Source organism: Dermochelys coriacea, chromosome 13, assembly GCF_009764565.3.
Source record: "Dermochelys coriacea isolate rDerCor1 chromosome 13, rDerCor1.pri.v4, whole genome shotgun sequence".
In the NCBI taxonomy this organism is placed as follows: Eukaryota; Metazoa; Chordata; order Testudines; family Dermochelyidae; genus Dermochelys; species Dermochelys coriacea.
Window position 1 is genome coordinate 38,742,576 of NC_050080.1, and position 27,099 is coordinate 38,769,674.

The 27,099-nt window shown below is 57.6% G+C and overlaps 2 protein-coding genes and 1 long non-coding RNA gene across 3 annotated transcripts in view; 1 reads left to right on the forward strand and 2 right to left on the reverse strand.

The window, feature by feature from the left end:
- The window catches only part of LOC119841796 (myosin-6), a 32,824-nt gene extending 15,374 nt beyond the window's left edge, over positions 1-17,450 (forward strand). The window contains exons 18-41 of the mRNA XM_043496003.1: positions 207-294; positions 762-879; positions 1,298-1,421; positions 1,523-1,659; positions 1,945-2,071; positions 3,126-3,254; positions 3,724-3,966; positions 4,331-4,507; positions 4,752-4,897; positions 4,974-5,064; positions 5,714-6,103; positions 6,690-6,816; positions 7,174-7,292; positions 7,553-7,749; positions 9,093-9,276; positions 10,307-10,472; positions 10,615-10,739; positions 12,742-13,050; positions 13,192-13,395; positions 14,450-14,575; positions 14,786-15,061; positions 16,091-16,186; positions 16,753-16,887; positions 17,317-17,450. Coding sequence (XP_043351938.1) covers positions 207-294; positions 762-879; positions 1,298-1,421; positions 1,523-1,659; positions 1,945-2,071; positions 3,126-3,254; positions 3,724-3,966; positions 4,331-4,507; positions 4,752-4,897; positions 4,974-5,064; positions 5,714-6,103; positions 6,690-6,816; positions 7,174-7,292; positions 7,553-7,749; positions 9,093-9,276; positions 10,307-10,472; positions 10,615-10,739; positions 12,742-13,050; positions 13,192-13,395; positions 14,450-14,575; positions 14,786-15,061; positions 16,091-16,186; positions 16,753-16,887; positions 17,317-17,337 — 3,855 coding nt within the window. The 3' untranslated portion in view covers positions 17,338-17,450. The remainder of the gene's footprint in view (positions 1-206; positions 295-761; positions 880-1,297; positions 1,422-1,522; positions 1,660-1,944; positions 2,072-3,125; positions 3,255-3,723; positions 3,967-4,330; positions 4,508-4,751; positions 4,898-4,973; positions 5,065-5,713; positions 6,104-6,689; positions 6,817-7,173; positions 7,293-7,552; positions 7,750-9,092; positions 9,277-10,306; positions 10,473-10,614; positions 10,740-12,741; positions 13,051-13,191; positions 13,396-14,449; positions 14,576-14,785; positions 15,062-16,090; positions 16,187-16,752; positions 16,888-17,316) is intronic.
- Positions 9,114-12,221, reverse strand: LOC119841797. The gene is made up of 3 exons (XR_005288621.2): positions 12,022-12,221; positions 10,287-10,443; positions 9,114-9,246 (listed from the first exon to the last, which is right to left on the reverse strand). It is a non-coding gene; the product is annotated as an uncharacterized LOC119841797 (long non-coding RNA).
- Positions 17,451-21,453: 4,003 nt separating the features above from the next.
- CMTM5 (CKLF like MARVEL transmembrane domain containing 5) lies at positions 21,454-27,099 on the reverse strand. Its single transcript, XM_038369997.2, has 5 exons — positions 26,668-27,099; positions 25,713-25,865; positions 23,964-24,059; positions 22,826-22,910; positions 21,454-21,693 (listed from the first exon to the last, which is right to left on the reverse strand). Exons 1-5 carry the CDS (start codon positions 26,761-26,763, stop codon positions 21,671-21,673), a joined length of 453 nt encoding a protein of 150 aa, XP_038225925.1. The 5' UTR covers positions 26,764-27,099; the 3' UTR covers positions 21,454-21,670.

Sequence of the window (27,099 nt, forward strand, 5' to 3'; positions counted from 1 at the left end):
AGAATTCCCATTAGGGGAGGGAGATGCCCATGGGGAGGGGACAAGAGAGGAAGGGAAATACCTGGAAGGGAGTTGGGAGTGTCTCACCATGAGGTCTTCTCTAGGGTGAGGGTTTCACTGGGCCATTGCCCTACACTACCAGATACTAACCTTGCCCCCCTGGGCACTGACCCACCTCCCTCTTTCCCTTCCCCCTCCCCCCCCAGGAGAATCTGAACAAGCTAATGGCGAATCTGAAAACCACCCACCCCCACTTTGTACGCTGCATCATCCCCAATGAGCGGAAGGCACCAGGTGAGGAGGCGGGGCTTTCTGAGAAAGGGGTGGTGCCAATGGCAAGGGGCAAAGAGAATGTGGGCCTTGGAGGGAGGGGAGGGGCTCAGGGACAAAAGGACAGGGCGAAGAGTGGGGCTAAGGAAAGGGGTGTGGCTAAGGAGCATGGGAGGGGCTCAGAGAATGGGGTGGAGCTAAAGGGCTAGGGGGTGTGGTTAAAAGATATTGGAGTGTGGCTAATGACTATGGGAAAAGGGGTGGGGCTAAGGGATGGGACTATGGGAGGTGAATGACAAAGGGGGCAGGGCTAAGAAGCAAATGGTTGGGACTCATTTCTCATGTATAGGGCTAAGAGGAAGGGAGGGGCTAAGGGATTAAGAGGAGGGGTTAAAATGTCATGGCTGGGGTTGTGGGGAAGGGACTAGAGAAGGGCCTAAGGAGCAGGACCACCACTGACCTGGGGTAACCGCCTCTCTTCCTGCCCCCAGGGGTGATGGACAACCCCCTGGTGATGCACCAGCTGCGCTGTAACGGGGTGCTGGAGGGCATCCGCATCTGCAGGAAGGGCTTCCCCAACCGCATCCTCTACGGGGACTTCAGACAGAGGTGGGTCTGCTCCCCCCCAGGGCACTGCTGCAGGGGAAGTTGGCAGCATCAGGATGAGGGGGCACTGCTGTAGGGGAAGCTGGAAGCGTCAGGGTGAGGGGGAACTGCTGCAGGGAAAGCTGGCAGCGTCAGGGAGAGGGGGCACTGCTGCAGGGGAAGCTCACAGCATCAGAGAGAGGGGGCACTGCTCCAGGGGAAGCACGCCGAATCAGGGTAAGGGGGCATTGCTGCAGGGGAAGCTCACAGCATCCGGATGAGGGGACACTGCTGCAGGGGAAGCTGGCAGCGTCAGGGTGAGGGGGAACTGCTGCAGGGGAAGCTCTCAGCATCAGGGTAGGGGACACTGCTCCAGGGGAAGCTCACAGCATCACGGGATGGGCTCAGAGATCCAGGGTCTCTAACGATCCCCTCCCCCCAGGTACCGTATCCTGAACCCAGCGGCCATCCCCGAGGGCCAGTTCATCGACAGCCGCAAGGGGGCGGAAAAGCTGCTTGGCTCCCTCGAGATCGACTCCAGCCAGTACAAATTTGGGCACACCAAGGTGAGGGGGAGGAGCCCATGCAGGTGGGCGGAGCCTCTATCTACCTGTCTTGTCCCATCCACCCCCTCTCTCTATCTATCTGTCTAATCCCCCCCCCTCAGGTGTTCTTCAAGGCCGGGCTGCTGGGGCTGCTGGAGGAGATGCGGGACGAGCGGCTCGCCCGGATCATCACCCGCATCCAGGCCCAATCACGGGGGCAGCTCATGCGCATTGAGTTCAAGAAGATTTTAGAACGCAGGTGAGAGGGGGCACACCGGCACAGGAGGGGCTTTGAGTGGGGCCAGGCAGGGGGCTTCCTTGGAAGACCCTATGGAGAACTCAACTGGATGGGTCTAAGCCCCACACACTCATCCATCTGGGACCCTCCAGAGCAGCAAAATCAGCACGGCCATTGGGTGAAACAAGTTGGTTGGGTCCCAGCAGGTGGATCACCCTCTCTACCTCCCAACCACCAAGCTGTGAGCTTTGGGGACACCCGGCAGGGCTCGGGTCACCCTCAGTGGTTCTTTCTGCCATCATGCAGGGACGCCCTGCTGGTTATTCAGTGGAACATCCGGGCCTTCATGGGGGTGAAGAACTGGCCCTGGATGAAACTCTACTTCAAGATCAAGCCGCTCCTGAAAAGCGCTGAGACGGAGAAAGAGATGCAGGTGAGGTCAAAGAGTGGGAGCAGGAGCTGCAGTGGGCCTGGGGAACTGGATTATCTGGAAGAGCTCAGAAGATAGAGATGGGCGCTAGGCCCATGGCAATTGCATGAGGGTCTAGTTCAGCTGTGACTGCTCAGGGACAGAGGTGGGCTCTAGGTCAAATGCAAATCAGTAGGAAAAGGAGGTGAGTTTTATGTCAACCGTTTGCAGAGTTGGGTTCTAGGTTAATGCAACAAACTTGGGTTCTTGTTTAACGCAACCTCTGGTGGGTTCTAGATAGAGATGGGTTCTAGGTTGGTTTGACTTGATTGGGATGAGGGACTGAATTCTAGGTGAAATTAGCCTGTAGTTTTGATCAAGGCCATCTGGAACTGTTTGATTTGATAATCTGGGTTCTAGGTCACATGCAGCTCCAGCTGCATTCTAGTTCAGTTGGGTCTATTCAGTTTGAGGAGCTGGGTTCGGGGTTAGCTGAAATTGGCTTCAGGGATGTGTTCTAGATCATATACAACCAGCAGCTGGGTTCTTGGTCAACTGGAACTACTTAGGAAAAGGAGCTGGTAGCTAGACCAAATGCAAGACACAACTTTGTTCTAAGCCACTAAACCCTCAGCTGGTTTCTAGGTTAACTGGAACCATTTGGGGAATTTACTTGGGTTCTAGGTCAAGTGTAGCTGCTCAGAAGAAAGAACTGAAGGCAGCCCAATGCAGATGGCTGCTCACCTGGGATGGTGGGTTCAGTTCTGGTTTCACTCAGGCAGTGGAAATTATTTTTCTCAAGGGGAGATGGAAAAGACTAACTGTTTAGCATAGCTGTAGATTGGGTGGATGGATGAATCTTGCAGAGGGAGGGATGGAGTAATATATGTGTGGGCAGACTGATGGATGGATATTACAGAGGGGGGGATGGATATATTATATATATATATATATATATATATATATATATATATATGGACAGATGGATGGGTTCATTACTCTGGTCCAGGGTAGTGAGATGGGGCAATACTGGCCTATACGTTCCTTTTGGTCTAATCCTTCCCCTGCCCCTGTGCAGACCATGAAGGAAGAGTTTGGGCGCCTGAAGGAGGCGCTAGAGAAGTCGGAGGCCCGGAGGAGAGAGCTGGAGGAGAAGATGGTCTCTCTGCTGCAGGAGAAGAATGATCTCCAGCTGCAAGTGCAGGCTGTTAGTGATAGGGTTCCCTCTGCCCCAGATCCCCCCAAGACCCAGGGCCCATGTCTTTGGGTTGGGTTGATTGATCTTACGACTGGTTGGACTGTACATGATGGGGGTCCCCACCCTGAACCCCCTTTGGGCCCCACAATCCATGGGTGAGCCCTCAGTCCTTCTCTTCCCCCATCTGTGAATTACAGGGTACCCAACCCCATCTGAGCCCCACACTTCCCAATGGGAAGCCCTGAGCTCTGTCCCCCCAGCTTTGCATAAGGGGAACCCTCCATACCAAATCTTGTCTAAGCCCCATAGTCCAAAAGGGGGCTCTCAGCCCTGGTCTCCATGCCATGAGCAATGAGATACCCATAGACCCTATGGCTGGACCCGAGCCCTAACTCTACGATCAGGAGTAAGACACCCAACCCCCCCACTTCCTTGTCCCGTACATTCTCCCTCCCCCCTGCTCCACTTCCACTCACAGGAGCAGGACAACCTGAATGATGCTGAGGAGCGCTGTGACCAGCTAATCAAGAACAAGATCCAGCTGGAGGCCAAGGTGAAGGAGCTGACAGAGCGAATGGAGGATGAGGAGGAGATGAATGCTGAGCTGACAGCCAAGAAGAGGAAGCTGGAGGACGAGTGCTCGGAGCTCAAGAAGGACATTGATGATCTGGAGCTGACCCTGGCCAAGGTGGAGAAGGAGAAACACGCGATAGAGAACAAGGTGAAGTAGTAGAAGGGATGAATGGCTTTAAGGCTATTTGGGTTGGGTTGAGTCTCCTCAAGACTGATTGGATGAGACTGACTTGCATGTCCTCAAGGCTGGTTGTGCTGGGCTGAGTATCCTCCAGACTGGCTGGGTTAAATGTTTTCAAAGCTGGTAGAGTTGAGCTGGGTTGGGTTGACTGTCCTCCAGGCTGGTTGAATCGGTTTTGGTTGAGCCAATTCAAGGCTGGTTAAGTTGGGTTGAATTCGCACAAGGTCAGTTGGGTTGAGAAAAAAAAGTGAGGACCCCACTTGAGATATCGCATTTGGGTCCAGACCTGTTAATCCCAGAATCCTCACATCCCAGATTCCTTCTCCACCAGGTGAAGAACCTGACAGAGGAGATGGCCGGTCTGGATGAGATAATAGCTAAACTGACCAAGGAGAAGAAGTCTCTGCAGGAAGCTCATCAACAAGCACTGGATGACCTGCAGGTGGAGGAGGACAAGGTCAACACTCTGACCAAAGCCAAACTCAAGCTGGAGCAGCAGGCCGATGATGTGAGTATATCCTGGATGCCAAGGAGGCATTTAGCTGCAGGGAGCAGGGTCAGGGGACTTAGTAGGGGTTAGTCTCCATATACAGTCAGTGCTGACCACAGTGTCAGAGCACAGCACTAGGGGTTGGACTGAATGGTTGGGTGTCCTCAAGCTTGGTTGGGTTGGGTTCAATGTCCTCCAAGCTGAGTTTGGGAATGCCTCGGAGATGAAAGTTTTACCAATAACACACCTTTTTCTCTCTCAGTTGGAGGGCTCCCTGGAGCAGGAGAAGAAGATTCGGATGGACCTGGAGAGAGCCAAGAGGAAGCTGGAAGGAGACTTGAAGCTGACCCAGGAGAATATCATGGATTTGGAGAATGACAAGCAGCAGCTGGAAGAGAAGCTGAAAAAGTAGGAGGGTTGTTCTTTGCACAATCCAATGTGCTCTGGAGCAGAGGGGGACTCATCTCTATAAATCTCTTTGCAGGAAGGAGTTTGACATCAACCAGCAGAACAGCAAGATAGAGGATGAGCAAGCCCTGGGCCTGCAACTCCAGAAGAAGCTGAAGGAGCTGCAGGTGGGTGCCTTTCTCTTGCTCTAGAACATCCGTCACTTCCATCCCAGAACTGGAGAAGCTGCTCTGGAATGAGCTGCATCATTTTTGTTCTAGGAGACTACCTCAATACCCAGACAAGAGACTGTCACTTTTGGTGCCGCTCTACCATAAGTGAGTGCTTGGGTTCTAGACGGCCATCTTAGCACCAGTCCAGACCCGAAAGGAAATATACCTTCTGGAACCTCATGTTTGTGCATCTCTAAAACAAAATAGTGTGTCTTGTTTCTATCATTGCCCTCTATTCCACTCTAGAATAAGAGAGTCTCTGCCTGCATGGGGTACTTTTGACATCACTCTACAACTATAGAACTGCAATTCTAGTTCATTCTCCCTGTGCTTTGGAACCCAGATTCCCCTTTCTGGTCTAGCACACTAGGTATTCAAGATTGATCTGAGGAAATGGTTTTATTTTGCTCTCTCCAGATTGAACAGGAACCCTGTGTCCTTCTGTTTCTAGAACCCAGATTTTTAATCTGATCTAGACCACCATGTTCTAGATGCAGATTAGGACATTGTTTTACTTTACACCCAGACCCACGTGTTCCTGACTGCTGTAGAATGTGTGGTGTTCTCGGTCTGTCTAAGCCCATGGGTCTCTCTCTGGCTGCAGGCGCGCATCGAGGAGCTGGAGGAAGAGCTGGAGGCAGAGCACACGGCCCGGGCCAAGGTGGAGAAGCTGCGCTCGGACCTGTCGCGAGAGCTAGAGGAGATCAGTGAGCGGCTGGAGGAGGCAGGCGGTGCCACCTCGGTGCAGATCGAGCTGAACAAGAAGCGGGAGGCGGAGTTCCAGAAGATGCGGCGGGACCTGGAGGAGGCCACGCTGCAGCACGAGGCCACGGCCGTCACCCTGCGCAAGAAACACGCCGACTCAGTGGCCGAATTGGGTGAGCAGATCGACAACCTGCAGCGCGTCAAGCAGAAGCTGGAGAAGGAGAAGAGTGAGCTCAAGCTGGAGCTGGACGACATCAGCTCCAATGTGGAGCAGCTGCTCAAAGCCAAGGTGCCCATGGGGGCAGGCCCAGGGGTGGAGAGGGAGGGGCCAGGGCTGATGGAAGAGGCCAGGTTTGGAGCATTTTTTGTTCCTTGCTTTCCTTTTTTTCTTTTGTTTTCTCATTTGTTGAGTTTTTTATTTGGTTTGGTTTCATTTGTCTTGTTCATTTTCCTTTCATTCTCTTTTCTTTTGTTCTTTCTTTCTTTTCTCTTTTCATTCTTTTGTTTCATTCCTTTCTTTGTCACTCTGTTATTTTCATTTCAATGACTGTTTCTTCATTCTTGCATTTTCTCCTTCCTTTCTTCTACTCCTTTGTTCCATTTCCCTCACTCTTTAATTCCTTTTGGGTTTTTTCCTTTCACTTTTTTCCTTTCATCTAATTCTTGTTCTTTTTCTCTTTTTTCTTTAATTCTTTCATGCCTTCTTTTTACTTTCACTTTTTCATTCTTTTTCCATTCATTCTTTTTCAGCCTTGCATTCTTTCAGGTTTTCACGCATTCCTTACTCGCTTCTTCTCTTTTGGTTTCTCTTTGGGGGGATTTTCGATCCATTCTTTGTTCATTTGTTCTCCCACTTCTCCCCCATCCCTGCCCAGGTCAGCCTGGAGAAGCTGTCCCGCACACTGGAGGACCAGGCAGCTGAGCACCGGGCCAAACTGGAGGAGACACAGCGAGCACTGAATGACACCAGCACCCAGAGAGCCAAACTGCAGACGGAGAATGGTGAGGCCCCTCCCTCGACAGCACTGGGGCTCTGCCCCTGAGGCTCCACCGCCTCCCCATCCTAATGTTCATCTTAACTCTAACCCTAATTTTAGCCCTACCCCAACTTTTACCTTGGTCTAGCACCAGCATTAACTACTCAGCCTAAACCCAGCCATCATCCGAACCCACTAACCCTGGTTATAACCCTAACCTTAACCCTCTAAACCCGATTATACCCTGACCTTAACCCACTAAACCTGATTGTACCCCAGACACTAACCCACTAACCTTGATTGTACCCCTGACCCACTAACCCTGATTATCTCTGTAATCTTGACCCAACCTTTGCCCTACCCTGTTCTCTGCCCCCCACAGGTGAACTGTCCCGCCAGCTAGAGGAGAAGGAGGCCCTGATCTCCCAGCTGACCCGGGGCAAACAGTCCTACACCCAACAGATGGAGGACTTAAAGAGACAGCTGGAGGAGGAAACCAAGGTGATATGATAGCAGGGGGCTGTGGGTCGGGAGTGAGGGGCACCGGCAGATCTGAGGAGCCCAGGGCTGGGCTAGCAGGGGGCTGTGGGTCAGGAGTGAGGGGCACTGGCAGATCTGAGGAGCCCAGGGCTGGGATAGCAGGGGGCTGCGGGTCAGGAGTGAGGGGCACCGGCAGATCTGAGGAGCCCAGGGCTGGGCTAGCAGGGGGCTGCGGATTGGGAGTGAGGGGCACCAGCAGAGCTCTTCATCCCCCGCCCCAGGCGAAGAACGCCCTGGCCCATGCGCTGCAGTCAGCCCGGCACGACTGCGACCTGCTGCGGGAGCAGTACGAGGAGGAGACGGAGGCAAAGGCTGAGCTGCAGCGCTCGCTCTCCAAGGCCAACTCCGAGGTGGCGCAGTGGAGAACCAAGTACGAGACGGACGCCATCCAGCGGACGGAGGAGCTGGAGGAGGCCAAGTGAGTGCCGGGCAGAGCCGTGGTGGGCGTGGGTGGCCTTTTCCTTCTCTCCTCTTCTTTTCCCAGCCTCTTGGCTTTTTTTGCCATTTTCTTACCTTCTTTTCTCCTTTTGTTCTTCCTTCTTTTCATTCTTTGGGTTTTTTCATTCCTTTTTTAACTTTCTTTCTCTCTCCTTCCCCCGTCATTCTTACATCTTTTCTTCCCCATCTCCCTTATTTCTTTCCTCATCTCTCATTCCCATCCCTCCCACCCCTTTTTCCTGCTGAGCGCTCCCAGCTCAGCCCTGGACAACGGGGTTCTCAGATGCTTCCTCTAACAGGGAAGCTTTTGGCTCGGGTTATATTTTCACTCTCAGAATATAAGACTAGCAAAAAGCTTGTTGGTTGGAGGAGAGACCCCCCCCCCCCACACACCACGAGTCCTCCACCCACAGTACCAGCACTAAGGTAGGTGGAAGCCCTTCTCGAAAAGTTAGCCAGACTACCCTATGGAACTTAGAGTTCATTCTAGGTCAATATAGACCAATCCTCTGCAATATCAGAGGATATCAGAGAAACCGCACCACTTCTTTCACCTGTGTTCAGGAAGTTTTACGCTGGGAGATTTGTTCTAGAATAACAGGTTGAATCTGTGTGGCTGTTCTGGAAAGCAGTCCTAGAACAGTCTAGATCATCAGATACAAGGTCCAGGCCCAAACCTTGTAGGCTCCATGATCTCCACGTAACGATGGGCCCTTGGAGCTTTGTTCCACAAGCACTGTCCTGATCTATGGACCGGAGCTATGGTCTAGAACACGGCCTTCTAGAGAACTAGTGCTGGGATCCAGGCCAAACCTCATGGACTTTTTCATCTGTTCCCGGCAGGCTCTCATTTGCCCTAGAACCTTAAAGGGGGGCTCAGCAGATCTCCCTGGGGAAGATCTAGAATGGTCTATATCTTCCTTTAGAACCTCAGGGAGGGAGGTACAGACCAAGCCTGCAGCCCTACCACTGCACGCTCAATTGGGGCCTACATGGGTGGCTTGGCCTCTGATCTTGAACCTCAGAGCAAATTCTAGCTTCCCTGCTCCAAAGTGGGTCTAGAAAGGTGTGAACAGATGAGAGATGGGGGCCAACACCACAACAGTGGGATGCTCCATGCTGGGATGGTCGAGAGCCTTAGACAGGCAACCAGAGTTGCTTTTTTGTCTAGAATGGTCTCAAGCATAAGGATCCAATGCACCACACCAGGCCAGTGTCTCAGGGATTTTCTGCTGGGGACCCCCTGTAACACCAAGCCCAGAGGGGAGGGAAAGGGGCTAGGCCCCTCCCCAGTGACTGATGTCTGTCACCCCCCGGTGGCAGGAAGAAGCTGGCGCAGCGGCTGCAGGAGGTGGAGGAGGCTGTGGAGGCCGTGAACGCCAAGTGCTCATCACTGGAGAAGACCAAGCACCGGCTGCAGAATGAGATCGAGGACCTTATGGTGGATGTGGAGCGGTCGAACGCTGCCGCAGCTGCCCTGGACAAGAAGCAGAGAAACTTTGACAAGGTGGGGCTGGGCGGAGAGAGAGAGAGAGAGAGAGAGAGAGAGAGAGAGAGAGGAAGGAAGGAATAATTGAAATAGAAACAAGAAAAAAGGAAAGAAGGAATGCCATAGAGCAAAGAAAGAATGAATGCAATGAGTCAAGGAAGAAAGGAGGAAAATAATAAAATTGAGCCAAAGAAAAAAGCAAGCAGAGGGCACAATGAAAGAAAGAAATAGGGCAAAGAAACAACAAAGGAATGAAGGAAGGAAAGAATGAAACAAAGCAAAGAGAATAAAATTGAGCCAATAAATGAATGAAATGAATAGAATAAAGGAAGAAATAAATACAGCAATGACAAAGGAAAAAAAAGCTTATGAAAGAATGAATGAAATAGCACAAATAGGAATTAAGATTAAAGCGAAAGAAAGAAAGAAAGAAAGAAAGAAAGCTAGCTAGCTAGATTTGGCCATTTTCCATTTTTGTCTTCGTATAATTTCAACAGATAATGTTGATGTTAAGTTTTTTTTTAATCAATTTAAATTTTCGCAGTGGCCACAAAATGGAGTTTTAATGTTTCTTTATTTTTAATTGATTTAAATGTTACTGGAAATTCTGGCAAGGTCAGACAATTGGGGCCGGGGGAGGCAGGTGAATGTCATCATCTAATGGCAACAAATGTCTTGCAATACCAAAATTTAGAGCTTTCTGACTGTTAAAACACACACTGGCAACATCATGTGGCAAATCAGACAAAGTCAATAGCCTGAAATAATTTCCCAAGATGGGTTTTTCTTACTTTGCTGTTTGCAAATTTCAATCATTATTGGTGGAAATATTTTTTCATGAGTGGGTGTGACTGCAGCAAAATCAAAGTTCCTGATGTTGACCGATAAAAAGCCAATTCTTCCGAGCCTAAATACAGCCACAGAGAGAGAGAAGAGGGCAGTGAACAAAGACAGGGAGGAGGAGGAGAGAGAAGAGGAGAGAGATCTTGGGTGGGCAGAGGGCTCCTCTTTTGGGTTGACTCTCTCACCATGCCCCACATCTCCCCAGATCCTGTCTGAATGGAAGCAGAAGTTCGAGGAGTCGCAGACGGAGCTGGAGTCCTCGCAGAAGGAGGCGCGGTCGCTCAGCACCGAGCTCTTCAAGCTGAAGAACGCCTATGAGGAGTCGCTGGAGCATCTGGAGACCTTCAAGAGGGAGAACAAGAATCTACAGGGTGAGACTCCCCGCCCCATTCCCCGGCACCCCCTGCCCCCACTCCCTGCAGCACAACGCCCACTGGCTCCAGGCTGGGGTAGGACAATCTCCCACCCTAGCCATAACGCCTCCCGTTTAGTGCAGTCTCTCTCCCCCTGCAGAGGAGATCTCGGACCTGACAGAGCAGCTGGGTGAGGGAGGCAAGAACCTGCATGAGCTGGAGAAGGTGCGGAAGCAGCTGGACGCCGAGAAGATGGAGCTGCAGGCGGCACTGGAGGAGGCTGAGGTGAGGGGCATGGCCGAGCACCCTTTCCCAGAGCCACATGGGGGTCAGCCGGGAACCCCCCCGAGCGCCGGCTTGGTTGGTTGGTCTGTCTGCTCTTCCAGTTCATCATTCTCTATCTCCATTGGCTCATTCTTTCTCTGTCCCCTTTTTTCTTTTATTCCTTCTGCCGTGGGACAAGCACACCCCGTCCCCTCTTGGGGTGGGGTGAGGGTCATTATCTCCTCATGGCTGAGTCCATACGATCACCCCTTTGTCTCGGATTCACAGAACTCGTGCTCTCTCCCAGCTCCGTACGCTCCCTGGGAGGAACCTCCTTCAGTGGCACAGCCTTCTCGGGGGCCCACTCTCTCCCTCTGCCTCCTGGAACTGCACCTCTCTGAGCCCTCAGCACGCCTGTCGCTCGCCTGGGCCCCCTCAGGGAGTCCCCTCGCTCTGGTACCCCGGGACCTCCGTGCCCAGAGGGAACAATGCCCCCCTGACCTTTAGACCGGAGCGACTCTCAGCCAGCGTAAAACAGGAGGGTTTATTGAGTGTCTGAACCCAGCACGGGAAACTCTGGACCCTCGGGCCTGGCCTCCCTCAGCCCAGCACACCTAGGTCTCTCCTGCATCTAGGGGGGCTCTGGCTTCTCTCTCTCGCCAGCCCAGAGACCCTGATATCACTGGCCCCAACAGCTCCTCCCCTGTCCTTTGTCCTCCGTCCCCAGTAAACAGGTTGCTGGGGCCCCTCCCTTCCGTCCTTTGTTCCCCTCTGGCTGGAACTGGCTGGTCAGGACACCGGGGTCCTCTCTCCTCAGCCCTCTGTCCTCCCACTGGCCGGAACCAGCTGACTGCCAAGGTCAGTCTCCAGGACATCAGTTGTTGGGGATCCCCCTCTCCAGGTCATTGTCTGGGGCACCCAGCTGCCAGGCACAGTCACACCTGGCCTTCTGCAACAACAAACCCTCTCCCACCACCTTGTTAAACATGCAGCAGGCAGGGAAATGGAGGCACACACATGGTATTCATGTAAAACACAACAGAAATCCCCAGCTTCATCACACCCTTGTTTGGGATAGTGGGACTCCGGGGTAAGAGTCACTGTGGCTGCTCTCTCTCTGCGCTGCATGGCCTTGCAGCAGAGTCAGTAGGGCTGCCCTGTTCAGCAGGGCTGTGCGGCCTAGTGGCCAGTCAGGGAAGTAGGCTGCCACCTAGAGGCGGGTGGCAGCCAGGTAGGGGGACCCAGGCCCTCCCTGCTCCGCCGGCTCCCAGCTCCGGGCCCTGGCAGTGGCAAGTGCGCTCACCACGGGGTCAGCCACTCGGCACGTCTAGTCCCCCTGAGCTACTTCCCGCCCTGTCCCCAGGGCAGCGGTCCTGGCATCTCCGGGTCTCTTGGTCCATGCAGCTCTCAGCAGCTCCATCACTTCTCAGGCATCGTCCTGGGTCTCGGCAGCTCTGGCTGGAGCCTGCAGCGCATGACCTCCATCTTCCAGGGTCAGCCCCCAATGGGCCGAGCTGCTCCCTTTTATACCTAGTCTCCAGCTGGAGCATGCCCAGTAGGGTTGAGGGGGCGTGGCCTCCTGGGCCCAGAGAGCAGTGTTAACCCTTGCAGTACCAGTGCGGGGCAAGCGCACCCCGTCACACCTTCATTCATTCCTCTTTTCATTCGCTGGTTCATTATTTCTTTCCCTACCTCATTTTTCACTCATTCTTTCCCCCGTTGTTTCATTCCTGCTTTCATTCACTGATTCTTTCTTTCTTTCATGTATTCATTCCTTTCCATGTCTCATTTCATTCTGTTTCCTTCTTATGTCTTTGTCTCCATTTTGTCCTTTCTTTCTCTCTTCTGCATTCTTCCTTTTTTCACTTCATCTTTCTTTCTTTCTTTCTTTCTTTCTTTCTTTCTTTCATCTCTACATTTTCTTTCATCTCCATTTAATTCTCTTCCTTCCTTCCCTTATATATTAATGTCTCTCTCTCTCTCTCTTTTCTCTCATTCGTTCATCCTCCCTCCCACCCCCCAGGCATCTCTGGAGCACGAGGAGGGGAAGATCCTGAGGGCCCAGCTGGAGTTTAGCCAGTTCAAGGCAGATTTCGAGCGGAAGCTGGCGGAGAAGGACGAGGAGATGGAGCAGGCCAAGCGCAACCACCTGCGGCTGGTGGATTCGCTGCAGACCTCGCTGGACACTGAGACCCGCAGCCGCAATGAGGTGCTGAGGGTCAAGAAGAAGATGGAGGGCGACCTCAACGAGATGGAGATCCAGCTGAGCCATGCCAACCGCATGGCAGCTGAGGCCCAGAGCCACCTCAAGGCTGCTCAGACCCAGCTCAAGGTAACAGGGCCTTCAGGGGGCAGGGAATGGGGCCTTTCCCCTCTGTGGGGGAGGGGGGGCAGCTCCCACCTGGCCCCAGGACAGGGGATATGCTGGCTGGTGGGGGGGGTCTCCTGTAGCCCTACATGTTTGTGTCCACAGGACTCCCAGCTGCAGCTGGATGACTTTATCCGGGCCAATGAGGACTTAAAGGAGAACACTGCCATTGTGGAGCGGCGGAACTCCCTGCTGACGGCCGAGCTGGAGGAGCTGCGGGCCGTGGTGGAGCAGACGGAGCGTGCCCGGAAACTGGCCGAGCAGGAGCTGATAGAAGCCAGCGAGAGAGTCCAGTTGCTCCACACCCAGGTTAGAGAGTTGGGGACCCCCTGACTCCTAACTCCCCAATCTTGGAGCTCCCTTTGCACCCAATCTCCTGTCCTTGGGATGACGTGCAGAGATCTGTCGTCTAGAGCGCTCGTTCACTGCAGCAGGAGTGACCTAGAATGTCACACTCCGGAGCAGCCACATCTAGAATTCTGTGTGCCCGGGAGCGTGGATGATGGGTCTGTGGTTCTCCAGGATGATGATCTATACCGCAGGCAACCAACTCGTTTCTCCAGCACAAAAATCCACTCGCTCTAGAATAGCTGCAAGAGCTAGAACGTTGGTGTGGATTTGTTGAACCCCAGTGGAGATGGTCTGAGAACCTTGGCTTTCCTCTCTAGAATGATGATCTAGAATATTGAGGCCACTGCTGCTGAGTGGCACGCACATTTTGTGACAATCAAGAACAAGGCATTAATCTTATTCCATGATGGTGTAGCATATCTATCCTCCTCTGTTAATTCCAGTCTAGAACATCTTCTCACTGCTGTCAATAGTTCTTCCAGTGTTCTAGAGTATTATTGGTCAGGTAGTCACCCAAGCATAACTATCAGAAGGGTCACGCTCAGTCTAGAAACCACCTTGTGGTCATGTGTGGAGCTCTCTTGATGTCTAGAACCTGGCTTATGGCTGTGCATGAAGCGATCTAGAGCCCAGTTAATGGCCATGTATGAGTCATGGTGAAGTCTAGGTGAACCTGAAGCATTGATCTGCATTAAGCACACTGTTATCTAGAACCCAATGTAATGAGCACATTTTTAGGCCTATTGTTATTTAGAACCAACTGGGGGCAGAGCATGGGGCCCTGCATGGGTCTAGAACCCAGTGTGTGTCTGTGCTTGGCGCTCCGTCATGATCTAGAACACAGCTAGATCCCTGTAAGGCTCCCCCCGCCAGTTCCCATGTAGCTCTGGATCCTGGTTCCAGGTGGATTCCAGGTGCTCTTCCAGAAAGAACAGGAAACAGAGATCTTGATAACTGGATGACACCTTGTTTCTTGGTCATCCTGGCGCCCCCCACCCCTGTGTTCCTCTAGAACACCAGCCTGATCAACCAGAAGAAGAAGATGGAGGCAGATCTGTCCCAGCTGCAAACAGAGGTGGAGGAGGCTGTGCAGGAGTGCAGGAATGCCGAGGAGAAGGCCAAGAAAGCCATCACCGACGTGAGTGCGAGGGAATGGGACACGGGACCTGTGCCCTGTAGGGGGCGCCAGCTCCAATCTGGTCCCAAGCCAGGGACAGGCTGGCTCAGGGGGGCGGGAATTGGGGCATGGGCCATCCCCTGCAGGGGGCACCAGCTCTGATCTGGTCCCAGGGTGGGGGGACTGGCTGTGTCAGGGGGGCAGGGAATGATTCTTCTTTCTGGCCGGCAGGCGGCAATGATGGCGGAGGAGCTGAAGAAGGAGCAGGACACCAGCGCCCACCTGGAGCGGATGAAGAAGAACATGGAGCAGACCATCAAGGATCTGCAGCTGCGGCTGGATGAGGCCGAGCAGCTGGCCCTCAAGGGCGGCAAGAAGCAGCTGCAGAAGCTGGAGGTGCGAGTCCGGGAGCTCGAGAACGAGCTGGAGTCGGAGCAGAAGCGCAACGTGGAGAGCATCAAGTGCATGAGGAAGTGTGAGCGCCGCATCAAGGAGCTCACCTACCAGGTACCTGGGGGCTGGGGGGGTATGTTAATCTAGAAAAAAACCTTCTCCAGAAGCCCTACTCCAGACGATTTTCTCCTGATCTAGAACATATACTCCAGGTGGTATTCTCCTGCTTCTAGATCATTGCTCCTAGTTCCAGCATTGAGGGGCGGGACCCCTGCAGTGCTTTTCCATCTTCCTGGGGGAAGGGAGGACAGCAGCACAGAGCATTCCTTTGCTCCTCTTCTGGAGTGGGTACTCTTCAACGCTGTCTCGGTTCCAGAGCCAAAGACACTGTACTCAGAGTGGGTCCTTCCATTCTGAAAGAGGCTTTTCCGTGGAGATGGCTGACGCTGCCTAGCATGAGCCAAGCACCCTGTTCTAGAATGAAATTCTAGAATGCTGTGGTGGTTCTAGAATCAAATATCAGACCCCACCTGCTGCCATGTCCCCCAATGGGTCGCTTTCATTCTGAAGGAACTTGCCCATGGAGCAGTGGGGAAAGGTCTGTGTGTGAAGAACAGCCCAAGTCTGGGCCTTCTGGGTCTAGAACAGAACTTTAAAACCCATCTTGTTTCTAGAATCAAAGCATAAGCTCCCCACTGCATCTTTGGTTCTCAGACGCTTTCCCCCTGGGAAGACAAATATGAGTCTGGAGTCATTCTCTAGGTCTTCTTGCTCTTAAACTTGAACTAAAAGGCCTGATTTGCTGGCCCCCTTTGATCTAGAGCCAGGCCCTACCACCCGACCACCCACCCTTCCCTTCTAGAATCAGACTCTAGACCCTCCCCACATTACCCGTTCCCCCCTGACGTCCGGCTCTTCATAAGTCCCCCATCTGATCTAGAGTCAATTCTAGAATTAGAGAAAAGGACCATTTTCTAGCTGTCCTTTCCATTCTAGATGAGGTCTGGAGACTGGAGTCTAGATGGTTTCCAGATGGCATTGGATATCCCACAGCCGGAGAGGTCAGGGGTGACAGGGATGCTGTTATACTAATGCTTCCTCCACCATCCCCATCTCTCTCTCTCTCTCCCCCTCTGTCCTCAGACCGAGGAGGATAAGAAAAACCTGATGAGACTCCAGGACCTGGTGGACAAACTCCAGATGAAGGTTAAAGCCTACAAAAGGCAGGCGGAAGAGGCGGTGAGTATCCTACCCTCCGGATCAGCCCCTTGGCCCAGTCAGCCCAGGCTCCCCCTTCCCTCATTGGCCATTCATCCCAGCCAATCCTGCCTTCCCCCTCCAAACCATGGCCTGCTTGTGTTCACTGACTATCCAGTGGTTGGTAGTTCCACAGGCAAACATGTTAATTTTGTTGTTGTTGTTCTCTGTGTCAACTCCCACTGGGGCAGAAGCCAGGCAGGTGCATGGGAGGGAGGGATAAATGGGTGGATAGTTGAGTGGGGAGGGGGATGGATGGACAGGTTGACAGCTGAGAGGATGGATAGGTCTAACCTGTTAGTACCTGGGTCTAACCTGTTAGTACCCATTCCTGCTCTTATCTGTTGCAAATCCAGTAGCAGGAAGCTCCACACGTTAACACAGTCCATTGGTTTTCTATGCCCCCAATGAGGCAGGGACATTCCCCTCCTCCCCAGGGCAGTACCCAGGCAGGTGCAGGGTCCTGCCTGTGCTGAGTCCAGGGCCCACTGCATATCCAGTGGAGGGCAGTTCCACAGGGTAACGCCCCGGTTTCTCTTCCCTGGCAGGAGGAACAAGCCAACACCAACCTGGCCAAGTTCCGGAAGGTGCAGCACGAGCTGGACGAGGCGGAGGAGCGGGCTGACATCGCCGAGTCTCAAGTCAACAAGTTGCGGGCCAAGAGCCGTGACACTGGGGGGAAGGTGAGCGACAGGGACCAGCGGGGGGAAGAACCGGGGGGACAGCGCTCGGTCCATCTGGCCTAACCCAGAAACCCCAGCCCTGACCCCCACCCTGTCACACCAAGGGCATCACTCAGCCTTTCTCTTTGTATCACTCGGTGTTTTTCATTCCTTTTCTTTCTTATTCTATCATTCCATCTTTCTTTTTCTTCCTTTCTTTCCCTATCACTTCATATTTCTTTCTTTCTCTCCCTATCGCTCCTTCTTATCACTCCATCTTTCTTTCTTTCAGCTCCATCTTCTTTCTCACTCTCTTTCTCTGTCCCTCCATCTGTCTTTATCACTCCATTTTTCTCTGTTATTCCATTTTTTTCTCTCACACTCTCCTTTTCTTTCTTTCTTTCTTTCTTTCTTTCTCTCTCACTTTTTCCTCTCTGCTTTTTCTTCCAGAAGCTCCACGATGAGGAATGAAGGGACCCAATTTTTCAGATCATGGCTGGGAATCCCCCCACACACACCCCCATCTCAAGACTGGGCTTAATAACGTAACATTAATAGAGAGTCATTAATAAAATGGAACAGCAAACTTCTGATCCTGGTGTCACAGCGCCCCATTCCTGATGCCCAAGGACCCCTCCCTCATCCAGGACCAGGCCCTCCCCCGCACTGGACCCCTCCCTCATCCAGGACCAGGCCCTCCCCCGCACTGGAGAACTCAGGAGTCTGGGCCCTTCTCCCAACCGCTCCAGGTTCAGGGCGCCCCCTGCTGGAGAACCCAGGGGCATCCGGGCCACTCCCAGCTATTCAGATGCCCCCTGGTGGCCAGTGCGGGAGTTGCACTCCGCTTGCAGCTCCCAATAACTACACCGGGCCCATATAGGGTATATAGGACCAGACCACATTTTACTGTATGAGGGAGGATGACTGAGTCCTTTTTCAGGGTGGGGGGACACCACAAACATTTCAGGGTTCAGGGTGGGGGACGTCAGTACAGACACAACGATCTGGCAATTCCCAGTCCCAGAACACATCAGGCCCCAACAGAGAAATATAGATATGCACCCCCTCATCAAACAGCCCTCTCAAAAAAGAGGGGTGTCTTGCCCCTCACCAGAGGAGGGATAGAGGGAATCCCAGGGGCCCAGAGTCTATGGAGGGGGGGAAGATCTGCTTCCCTCTTATTTACAGCTGGGGTGGAGTACGCTGTGAAATTTTGGCATGAACCAGGCTGTTAATTTGGGGATGAATCTGCTAAGAAATTTGGGGTGAACTTGAGGGAATCATCCTATGAATGTTGGCTGTCACCCATGCTATGAAATTTTAGGGTGAGAGCAGTTAATTTGGGGGTGTCCTCTGTAAATTTGGGATGTGTTTTCTATTAATGATGGTCAGCCTGTTTTCAGTTTGGGGGTTCTAAAGTTGGAGGTGCATCTTGCTGTGAATTTTGGGGTGAACCTTGCTGATAATTTGGGGGTACATTCTGTCAACATTTTGGGGCAAACCTGGCTGTCAGTTTTGGGGTGAACCTGATTCCAGTTTGGGGGAGGAACTTTGCTCTTTTGGGGTGAACCTGTCAATTTGGGGCTTGAATCCTGCTGTCAGCATTTGGGGGAACCCGAGTCCCCTGTGGGTGAGCGAGCCATGCTCTGATTTTGGACCCACATTTTGCCAATCAAAGGGTGAATCTCCAGCTGAATTTAGGGGCGAATCTTGCGGCCAGTTTGAGGGGAGAACATGGCTTCTAATGTGGGGGCTGCAACTTGCAAATATGGCAGTGATCCTGGCTTTTAATTTGGGGCTGCAATGTGACAATTTGGGGGGGATGCTGGCTTTTAATTTGGGGGTTCACCTTGCTTTCAATTTGGGGGGTTCCGCAGCCTCTGCACCCCGTCTCCAAGGGACCCCAATGAGCATTCCCTACAGTGCGAGGGGGTGAGGCTCCCTGTACGGCATGGTGGCACCCTCTTTCCCACCTCTGACTCTGCTCCCGGCCCCACCTCACTTTTTGGCCACTGTCTCCTCCCCCCCGGCCGCGCCGTCCCTGGTGTGAATCTGCCGGTGCTTCCGCAGGTGCCCCGAGGTCTTGAAGGCTTTGGGGCACTCAGAGCAGAGGTAGGGCCACTCCCCAGTGTGGATCTTGAGGTGACGGTGCAGCAGGAAGGAGCAGGCAAAGGTCTTGCCGCAGATGGAGCTGCGGTAGGGCTGCTCGCCGGCGTGCACCCGCTGGTGCTCCGTGAGCTGCGAGGCAGTGGCGTAGGCTTTGGGGCAGGCCTGGCAGGGGTAGAGCTGCTCGCCCGTGTGGGTGCGGGTGTGCTTGGCCAGCACGGAGGAGCGGGCGAAGGCCTTGCCGCAGGTCAGGCAGCCCTAGCCGCAGCCCTCAGGGTGCAAGCGGGCGTGGGAGCGCAAGTCCCACAGCCAGGGGAACTTGACCCCGCAGCGGCCACAAGGGTAGGGGGGCGCCCGGCTGGGGCGGGAGGCGTCCGACATGGGAGGAGGGGGTCAGCTCATGGCGGCGTCTGTATGGGGCGGAAAAGGGAGAGGCGGGTTAAAGGTCGTCACGGAGGCTTGGAGAAATGCCGGGGGGGGTGCCGGAGACACACACTGGGAGACACATGTGTGCAAATGGTAGGAGACGCATGCTTGTGCAAATGCCAGGAAACTGACACTTGTGCAGATTCTGAGAGACATGCATGGGGAGACGCACTGGGAGATGTGCACTTGTGCAAAGGCTGGGAGACACATGCATGGGGAGCTGCAGGCACTGGGAGACGTGCGCTTGTGCAAACGGCAGGAGACACACCCTGAGATATGTGTGCTTGTGCAAAGGCTGGAAGAGCCACACCGGGAAACGAGCATGCATGCAAAGGCTGGGAGACACACACGAGTGCAAACACCCTGGGCTCACTCCTTTGTACACTCCCACACGCCCAGCACAGAGACCTGGGGACAGCCCCTCCCCCATCACCCCAAGGATCCCCACCCCCACAAAAAGAACCCCCCAAACCCTCCAGCCCTGCCTCTGTGGCCCCCGAAACTTCCAGCCCACCAAAGGTCTCCAGCTCAGCCTCTGTACCCCCAAGTCCCCCAGCCTTACTGTGCCTCTGTGCCCCCCAAAATCTCCAGCCCCCAAACCTCCCCAGCCCTGCCTGCACCCCCAAAAAAATAACCCCCAACCCCTGCCTCTGTGTCTCCCCCAACCTCCTGAACACACACCCCCAAAATGCCCCCAGCCCACTGTACCCCCAAATACTGCCCCCATACTCTGTTGGCTACAGAGCACCCTGGGTGAGCAGGCTGGAGGGAAAATGGGGTGTCGGGGAAAGGGGGGTGGAAGTGGGGGCAGATGGATGGAGGGGAGATGAGCCTGGGAGTCGGTAGCGGTGGGGGTTGGAGGATATGGGGGAGGGGGGTCGGGCGCGGGGGGGTCCGGTACCTGCCTCCCCTGGGCCAGGGGCTTCGCTGCAGCAGCAGCCGGGTCCCTGCACCACGTCCGCTGCGTCTCCCCCCCCCCCGCTTCTATCCCACCTCCATCCCGCCCCCCAGCCCCCTCCCCTCCGTGCCTCCCTTTCCCCAGCCCCTGCTCCACCCCCTGGGGAGACACCCGCCCCCCCCCAGCCAGCGCTGCTTCCCCCGGTTCCCTCCTTCCCTCCCCTGCCCTTCCCCTCCAACCCACAACCCCTCCCCTTCCCCAGCCCCCTCCAACCCCCAGCCCCTCCCCTGCCCTGCCCCACCCCTCCTACCCTCCTCCTTCCCCCAGCCCCCTCCAACCCCCCAGCCCCTCCTACCCTCCTCCTTTCCCCAATCCCCTCCAACCCCCCAGCCTCTCCTGCCCCACCCCTCCTACCCTTCTCCTTCCCCCAGCCCCCTCCAACCCCCCAGCCCCTCCCCTGCCCCACCCCTCCTACCCTCCTCCTTCCCCCCAGCCCCCTCCAACCCCCCAGCCCCTCCCCTGCCCTGCCCCACCCCTCCTACTCTCCTCTTTTCCCCAGCCCCCTCCAACCCCCCAACCCCTCCTACCTTCCTCCTTCCCCCCAGCCCCCTCCAACCCCCCAGCCCCTCCCCTGATCTGCCCCACCCCTCCTACACTCCTCCTTCCCCCCAGCCCCCTCCAACCCCCCAACCCCTCCTACCCTCCTCCTTTCCCCAATCCCCTCCAACCCCCCAGCCCCTCCCCTGCCCCACCCCTCCTACCCTCCTCCTTCCCCCCAGCCCCCTCCAACCCCCCAGCCCCTCCTACTCTCCTCCTTTCCCCAGCCCCCTCCAACCCCCCAGCCCCTCCCCTGCCCCACCCCTCCTACCTTCCTCCTTCCCCCCAACCCCCTCCCTATCCCCTCCCCTGCCCTGCCCCCTTCCTCCCCTCCTCCCTGCTCTCTCTCTCCACCCCTGGTTCTGGGTCTCCCTTCCCCTGGGTCTCTATTGCTCTAGCCCAGCACTGACACGTTCCCCCTCCCATGGTGGGAGAATGGGGCTGGGGGTGACACAACTCACCACAACACACAGGGCAGGGCCCGTCCCCGCCAGCAGGGGGCGCATGAACACACACACACACACACACACACACACACACTCTCTCTCTCTCTCTCTCTCTACCAGACCAAAGCACATGTAATTTCCCCCTTTGCACAATGTAAATGCAAACAAACCGAGAGCCCAACTCGCCCCTTTTCCTCAAGGACTGGGGGTTTGCAGGGGGCCCAGGTCTGGGAGGAGGAGGGCTGCAGGTCAGGAGTGAGGGGCACTGGCAGAGCTTTGGGGGGGAGATCAGGGGGGTTATTTCTGTCCCCAGCCAGGGGCAATTTTCCTCTTATGCCAGGTTCCCGTTGCCATCTAGAAAAGAAAGTTAAAGTTAAAGTTTAGCATCTCACAGGACCCCCGGGCTGGGGAACCCAGGCATCCGGGCCACTGCTGGGCCTGTCCCCAACTCACTGTCACTTCCCCCGAGCTGAGGAACCCAGGGGTCCAGGCCACTGCTGGGTCTGTCCCCAACCCACTGTCACTGCCCCCTGGCTCGGGAACCCAGGCATCCGGGCCACTACTGAACCTCTCCCCAACCCTCTGTCACTACCCCTGGCTGGGGAACCCAGGCATCCGGGCCACTGCTGAACCTCTCCCCAAGCCACTGTCACTGCTCCTGGCTGGGGAATTCAGGAGTCTGGGCCACTGCTGGGTGTGACAATGTGGGAATGTTCTTAATGTCTTCTCTGAATACTGCATGGGTGCCTCAGTTTCCCCTATGCAGTTCTGAAGTATCTAGGCGGTGGGATAAGGGGGTGTGATTGTTGCAGAGCCCTAGAGGGCCAGTGTGATGCTGCCTGCACAGAGAATGGCCGACACCCCGTCTCCTGGCCACTGATGGCCTGGGCCCCCCCCCGGCAAGGTACCAACTGAAGGGGTTGGAGAACACAGAGATCAGGTGGCCTCCTGGCCCAGGAAAGAGACAAAGGCCAGAGAAGGGGCTGGAGAAATGGAGTCTGGAGCTGGCTGGGGAAATGGAGGGGGGCCCAGACGGGGTTCTGGCCTCCTTGGCCCCAAGATGGACCTGACTTTGGGCTCCTGTTTCCTGTATCTACAAGCTCTGTTTTGGACCCGTGTTCCTGTCGGCTAATAAACCTTCTGTTTTACTGACTGGCTGAGAGTCCCGTCTGACTGCGGAGTTGGGGGGCAGGGCCCTCTGGCCCCCCCAGGACCCCGCCTGGGCGGACTGGCTGTGGGAAGCGCGCGGAGGGGCAGGGGAGGCTGGATGCTCCGAGGTCAGACCCAGGCAGGGGGAAGCCGGGTGAGCCTCTTGCCCTGGAGACAGGCTGCGCCCGGAGAGGAGGCTCCCCCAGAGTCCTGCCTGGCTTCGGATGGAGTAAACCCAGAGCATCGCCCGGGCACCCGTGACACTGGGCCTGTCCCCAACCCACTGTCACTGTCACTGCCACCGGCTGGGGAACCCAGGCGTCCGGGCCGCACTCACCCTGGGCTGGCTCCGGCCTGATCTCGGTCCAGTAGGTGCTGAAGGCGTCGTAGGCAAACACGGCGATGAGGATGAGACCGAAGGTCTGGGGGAGAGAGGTGGGGGTGAGCCGGGGGGGCGGGGAGACCTCAGTGGGGTGAAGGAGCCGTGGGGAGCCTCTGTGGGGAGGGGCTAGCAGGGGGATGGAGGGCTGGGGATACGAAGGGGTCTATGGGCGTGGAGGTTGGGGGGTTCTGTTGTTGGGGGAAAGGAGCAGTGGGGGGACTGTCACTGGGGGAGGGGCAGTGCAGGGGGAAGGGGCGGGGGGTCACTCACGAAGGCGCTGACGGCCAGCCCCTCCTGGCTGGTGGCGATGGGGGGTTGTCGGGGGATGGTCTGTCAGGGAGGGGGGGCAGTGGGGCTGTCGGGGGGGGTGCGGCGGGGGGTCACTCACAAAGGCGCTGATGGCCGACCCCTCCTGGCTGGTGGCGATGGGGGGTTGTCGGGGGATGGTCTGTCAGGGAGGGGGGGCAGTGGGGCTGTCGGGGGGGGTGCGGCGAGGGGGTCACTCACAAAGGCGCTGATGGCCGACCCCTCCTGGCTGTTGGTGATGGGGGGATGTCGGGGGATGGTCTGTCAGGGGGGGGCAGTGGGGCTGTCGGGGGGGTGCGGCGGGGGGGTCACTCACGAAGGCGCTGACGGCCGGCCCCTCCTGGCTGGTGGCGATGGGGGGTTGTCGGGGGATGGTCTGTCAGGGAGGGGGGGCAGTGGGGCTGTCGGGGGGGGGGTGCGGCGGGGGGTCACTCACAAAGGTGCTGATGGCCGACCCCTCCTGGCTGTTGGTGATGGGGGGATGTCGGGGGATGGTCTGTCAGGGGGGGGCAGTGGGGCTGTCGGGGGGGTGCGGTGGGGGGGGTCACTCACGAAGGCGCTGACGGCCGGCCCCTCCTGGCTGGTGGCGATGGGGGGTTGTCGGGGGATGGTCTGTCAGGGAGGGGGGGCAGTGGGGCTGTCGGGGGGGGTGCGGCGGGGGGTCACTCACAAAGGTGCTGATGGCCGACCCCTCCTGGCTGTTGGTGATGGGGGGATGTCGGGGGATGGTCTGTCGGGGGGGGGGGCAGTGGGGCTGTCGGGGGGGTGCGGCGGGGGGGTCACTCACGAAGGCGCTGACGGCCGGCCCCTCCTGGCTGGTGGCGATGGCAGCCGGCGACACCACCAGGAAGACCAGGGTGGCACTGGCGGAGCGTAGGAAATCCTGGGGGGCAGTTGGGAGGGTCAGACTGGAGGGTCCCCATCAGGGGAACCTGCCAGCACGCACAGGCAGGGCGAACAGACATGGGGCAGCGCGTGGGGGGGCTGTGGGGGGGTCCCACGCACCAGGCAGGGCCGGTGGATCCGGGGCAGGAGCTGGGGGGGGCTGTGGGGGGGTCCCACGCACCAGGCAGGGCCGGTGGATCCGGGGCAGGGGCTGGGGGGGGGGTCCCATGCACCAGGCAGGGCCAGTGGATCTGGGGCAGGGGCTGGGGGGCTGGGGGGGTCCCACGCACCAGGCAGGGCCGGTGGATCCGGGGCAGGAGCTGGGGGGGGGGCTGTGGGGGGGTCCCACGCACCTGGCAGGGCCAGTGGATCCGGGGCAGGAGCTGGGGGGGGCTGTGGGGGGTCCCACGCACCAGGCAGGGCCGGTGGATCCGGGGCAGGAGCTGGGGGGGGCTGTGGGGGGGTCCCACGCACCAGGCAGGGCCGGTGGATCCGGGGCAGGGGCTGGGGGGGGGGGTCCCATGCACCAGGCAGGGCCAGTGGATCCGGGGCAGGGGCTGGGGGGCTGGGGGGGTCCCACGCACCAGGCAGGGCCGGTGGATCTGGGGCAGGGGCTGGGGGGGGGGTCCCATGCACCAGGCAGGGCCAGTGGATCCGGGGCAGGGGCTGGGGGGCTGGGGGGGTCCCACGCACCAGGCAGGGCCGGTGGATCCGGGGCAGGAGCTGGGGGGGGGCTGTGGGGGGGTCCCACGCACCAGGCAGGGCCAGTGGATCCGGGGCAGGAGCTGGGGGGGGCTGTGGGGGGTCCCACGCACCAGGCAGGGCCGGTGGATCCGGGGCAGGAGCTGGGGGGGGCTGTGGGGGGGTCCCACGCACCAGGCAGGGCCGGTGGATCCGGGGCAGGAGCTGTGGGGGCTGTGGGGGGTCCCACGCACCAGGCAGGGCCGGTGGATCCGGGGCAGGAGCTGGGGGGGGCTGTGGGGGGGTCCCACGCACCAGGCAGGGCCGGTGGATGCGGGGCAGGAGCTGGGAGGGCTGTGGGGGGGTCCCACGCACCAGGCAGGGCCGGTGGATCCGGGGCAGGGGCTGGGGGGGGTCCCACGCACCAGGCAGGGCCAGTGGATCCGGGGCAGGAGCTGGGGGGGTTTGTGGGGGGGTCCCACGCACCAGGCAGGGCCAGTGGATCCGGGGCAGGAGCTGGGGGGAGCTGTGGGGGGGGTTCCCACGCACGAGGCAGGGTCGGTGGATCCGGGGCAGGGGCTGGGGGGCTGGGGGGGGTCCCACGCACCAGGCAGGGCCAGTGGATCCGGGGCAGGAGCTGGGGGGGTTGTGGGGGGGTCCCACGCACCAGGCAGGGCCAGTGGATCCGGGGCAGGAGCTGGGGGGAGCTGTGGGGGGGTTCCCACGCACGAGGCAGGGTCGGTGGATCCGGGGCAGGAGCTGGGGGGGGCTGTGGGGGGGTTCCCACGCACGAGGCAGGGTCGGTGGATCCGGGGCAGGGGCTGGGGGGCTGGGGGGGGGTCCCACGCACCAGGCAGGGCCAGTGGATCCGGGGCAGGAGCTGGGGGGGCTGTGGGGGGGGTTCCCACGCACGAGGCAGGGTCGGTGGATCCGGGGCAGGGGCTGGGGGGCTGGGGGGGGTCCCACGCACCAGGCAGGGCCAGTGGATCCGGGGCGCCCTCTCCTGGCAGTGGGTGAGATGCAGGCCCAGGGCAGTGGCCGTCAGCAGCGTCTCCAGCAGGGCGGGCGCCATGTAGGCCGACGCCGAGACTGTCAGCAGCAGGAAGATCAGAAAACACAGGGCCTGGGGCGGGGGGGGGACAGTAGAGGGTGAGTGTGGGGCTGGGGCACCCCCCCCAGCCTGACCTCCACCAACCCACAGCACAGGCGTCCCCCTCCCCCTGCCTCTCCAGGGTTCCCAGCCCAGGTATCCCCCCCCACACTCTCTCCTGGGGCTTCTAGTCACACACCCCCACTGGCACCCCCACTCCTGTCCCCCACCACATCCACTGCCCCCTGTCCCCACTCTCAGCATTCCCCCCCAACCCCCCATGAGTCTGCTTCCAGTTGAACCCCCCCCTCCCGGGTGTCCGCCCTTCTCCCATTAAGTTCAGGGGGGTCGAGGGGTTGGGAGTAAGGGGTTTTGGCAGGTTTGGGGGGGCTGAAAGGTGGGGGAGTTCTCAGAGCTAGGAGGTGGGGGTATGGAAGTTGAGGGGCCAGGGGGTTCTCAGGGCTGGGGGGGATGGCAGGGTCGGGGCGACAAGGGGGTGGGGGTCTCAGAGCCAGGGCATCTCAGAGGTGGGGGTGGCAGTTTCTGGGGGTCTCAGAGTCAGGGAGTCTCAGAGGTGGGGATGGCAGGTTCTGGGGTTCTCAGGGCCAGGGTGTCTCAGAGGTGGGGGGTATGGCAGTTGGGGGGCTGGGGGTCTCAGGGCTGGGGGGGAGGCAGGGTCAGAGGGGACCAGGGGGGTGGGGATCTCAGAGCCAGGGGGTCTCTGAACTGGGGGTGGCAGGTTCTGGGGGTCTCAGAGGTGGGAGTCTCAGGGCTTGGGGGTGGCAGGGTCTGTGGGGCAGGAGGTTGGGAGGGTCCGTCCTGGGGGTCCATTTACCAGCTCGGTGCCCAGCAGCGCCCCCTTGGTGGAGCGCAGGAACTGCCAGTCCAGCGCCAGATCCCGCAGCCCCCCGGGCTCCCCCGGCTCCCCCATCCCGGAGCCCGCGCTGCCTCTCACTGGGGCTGGGAAGGAGGGAATGGGGCGGGATGAAGACAGGGTGTGTTCCCAGCCTGGCCTGCCCCCACCTCCCCAGACTCCACGGGGGGGGAGAAATCAGGGAGAGGAGAAGAAGAAAGAAAGAAAGAAAGAAAGAAAGAGGCCAGCAGGTGCGGCAAGGGAAGGGAGGAGTGAAACGCAGGCCAGGCGAATGAAAGGGGGAGTGTGGAAGGGGTGAAAAAGGAGGAAGAAGCCCCAGAAAGTGAAGTCTGGGCCCTGGGGAACGTATGTCGCCAGCCGTCCTCCAGGTCCCCCATATCCTCCCCCCGACTG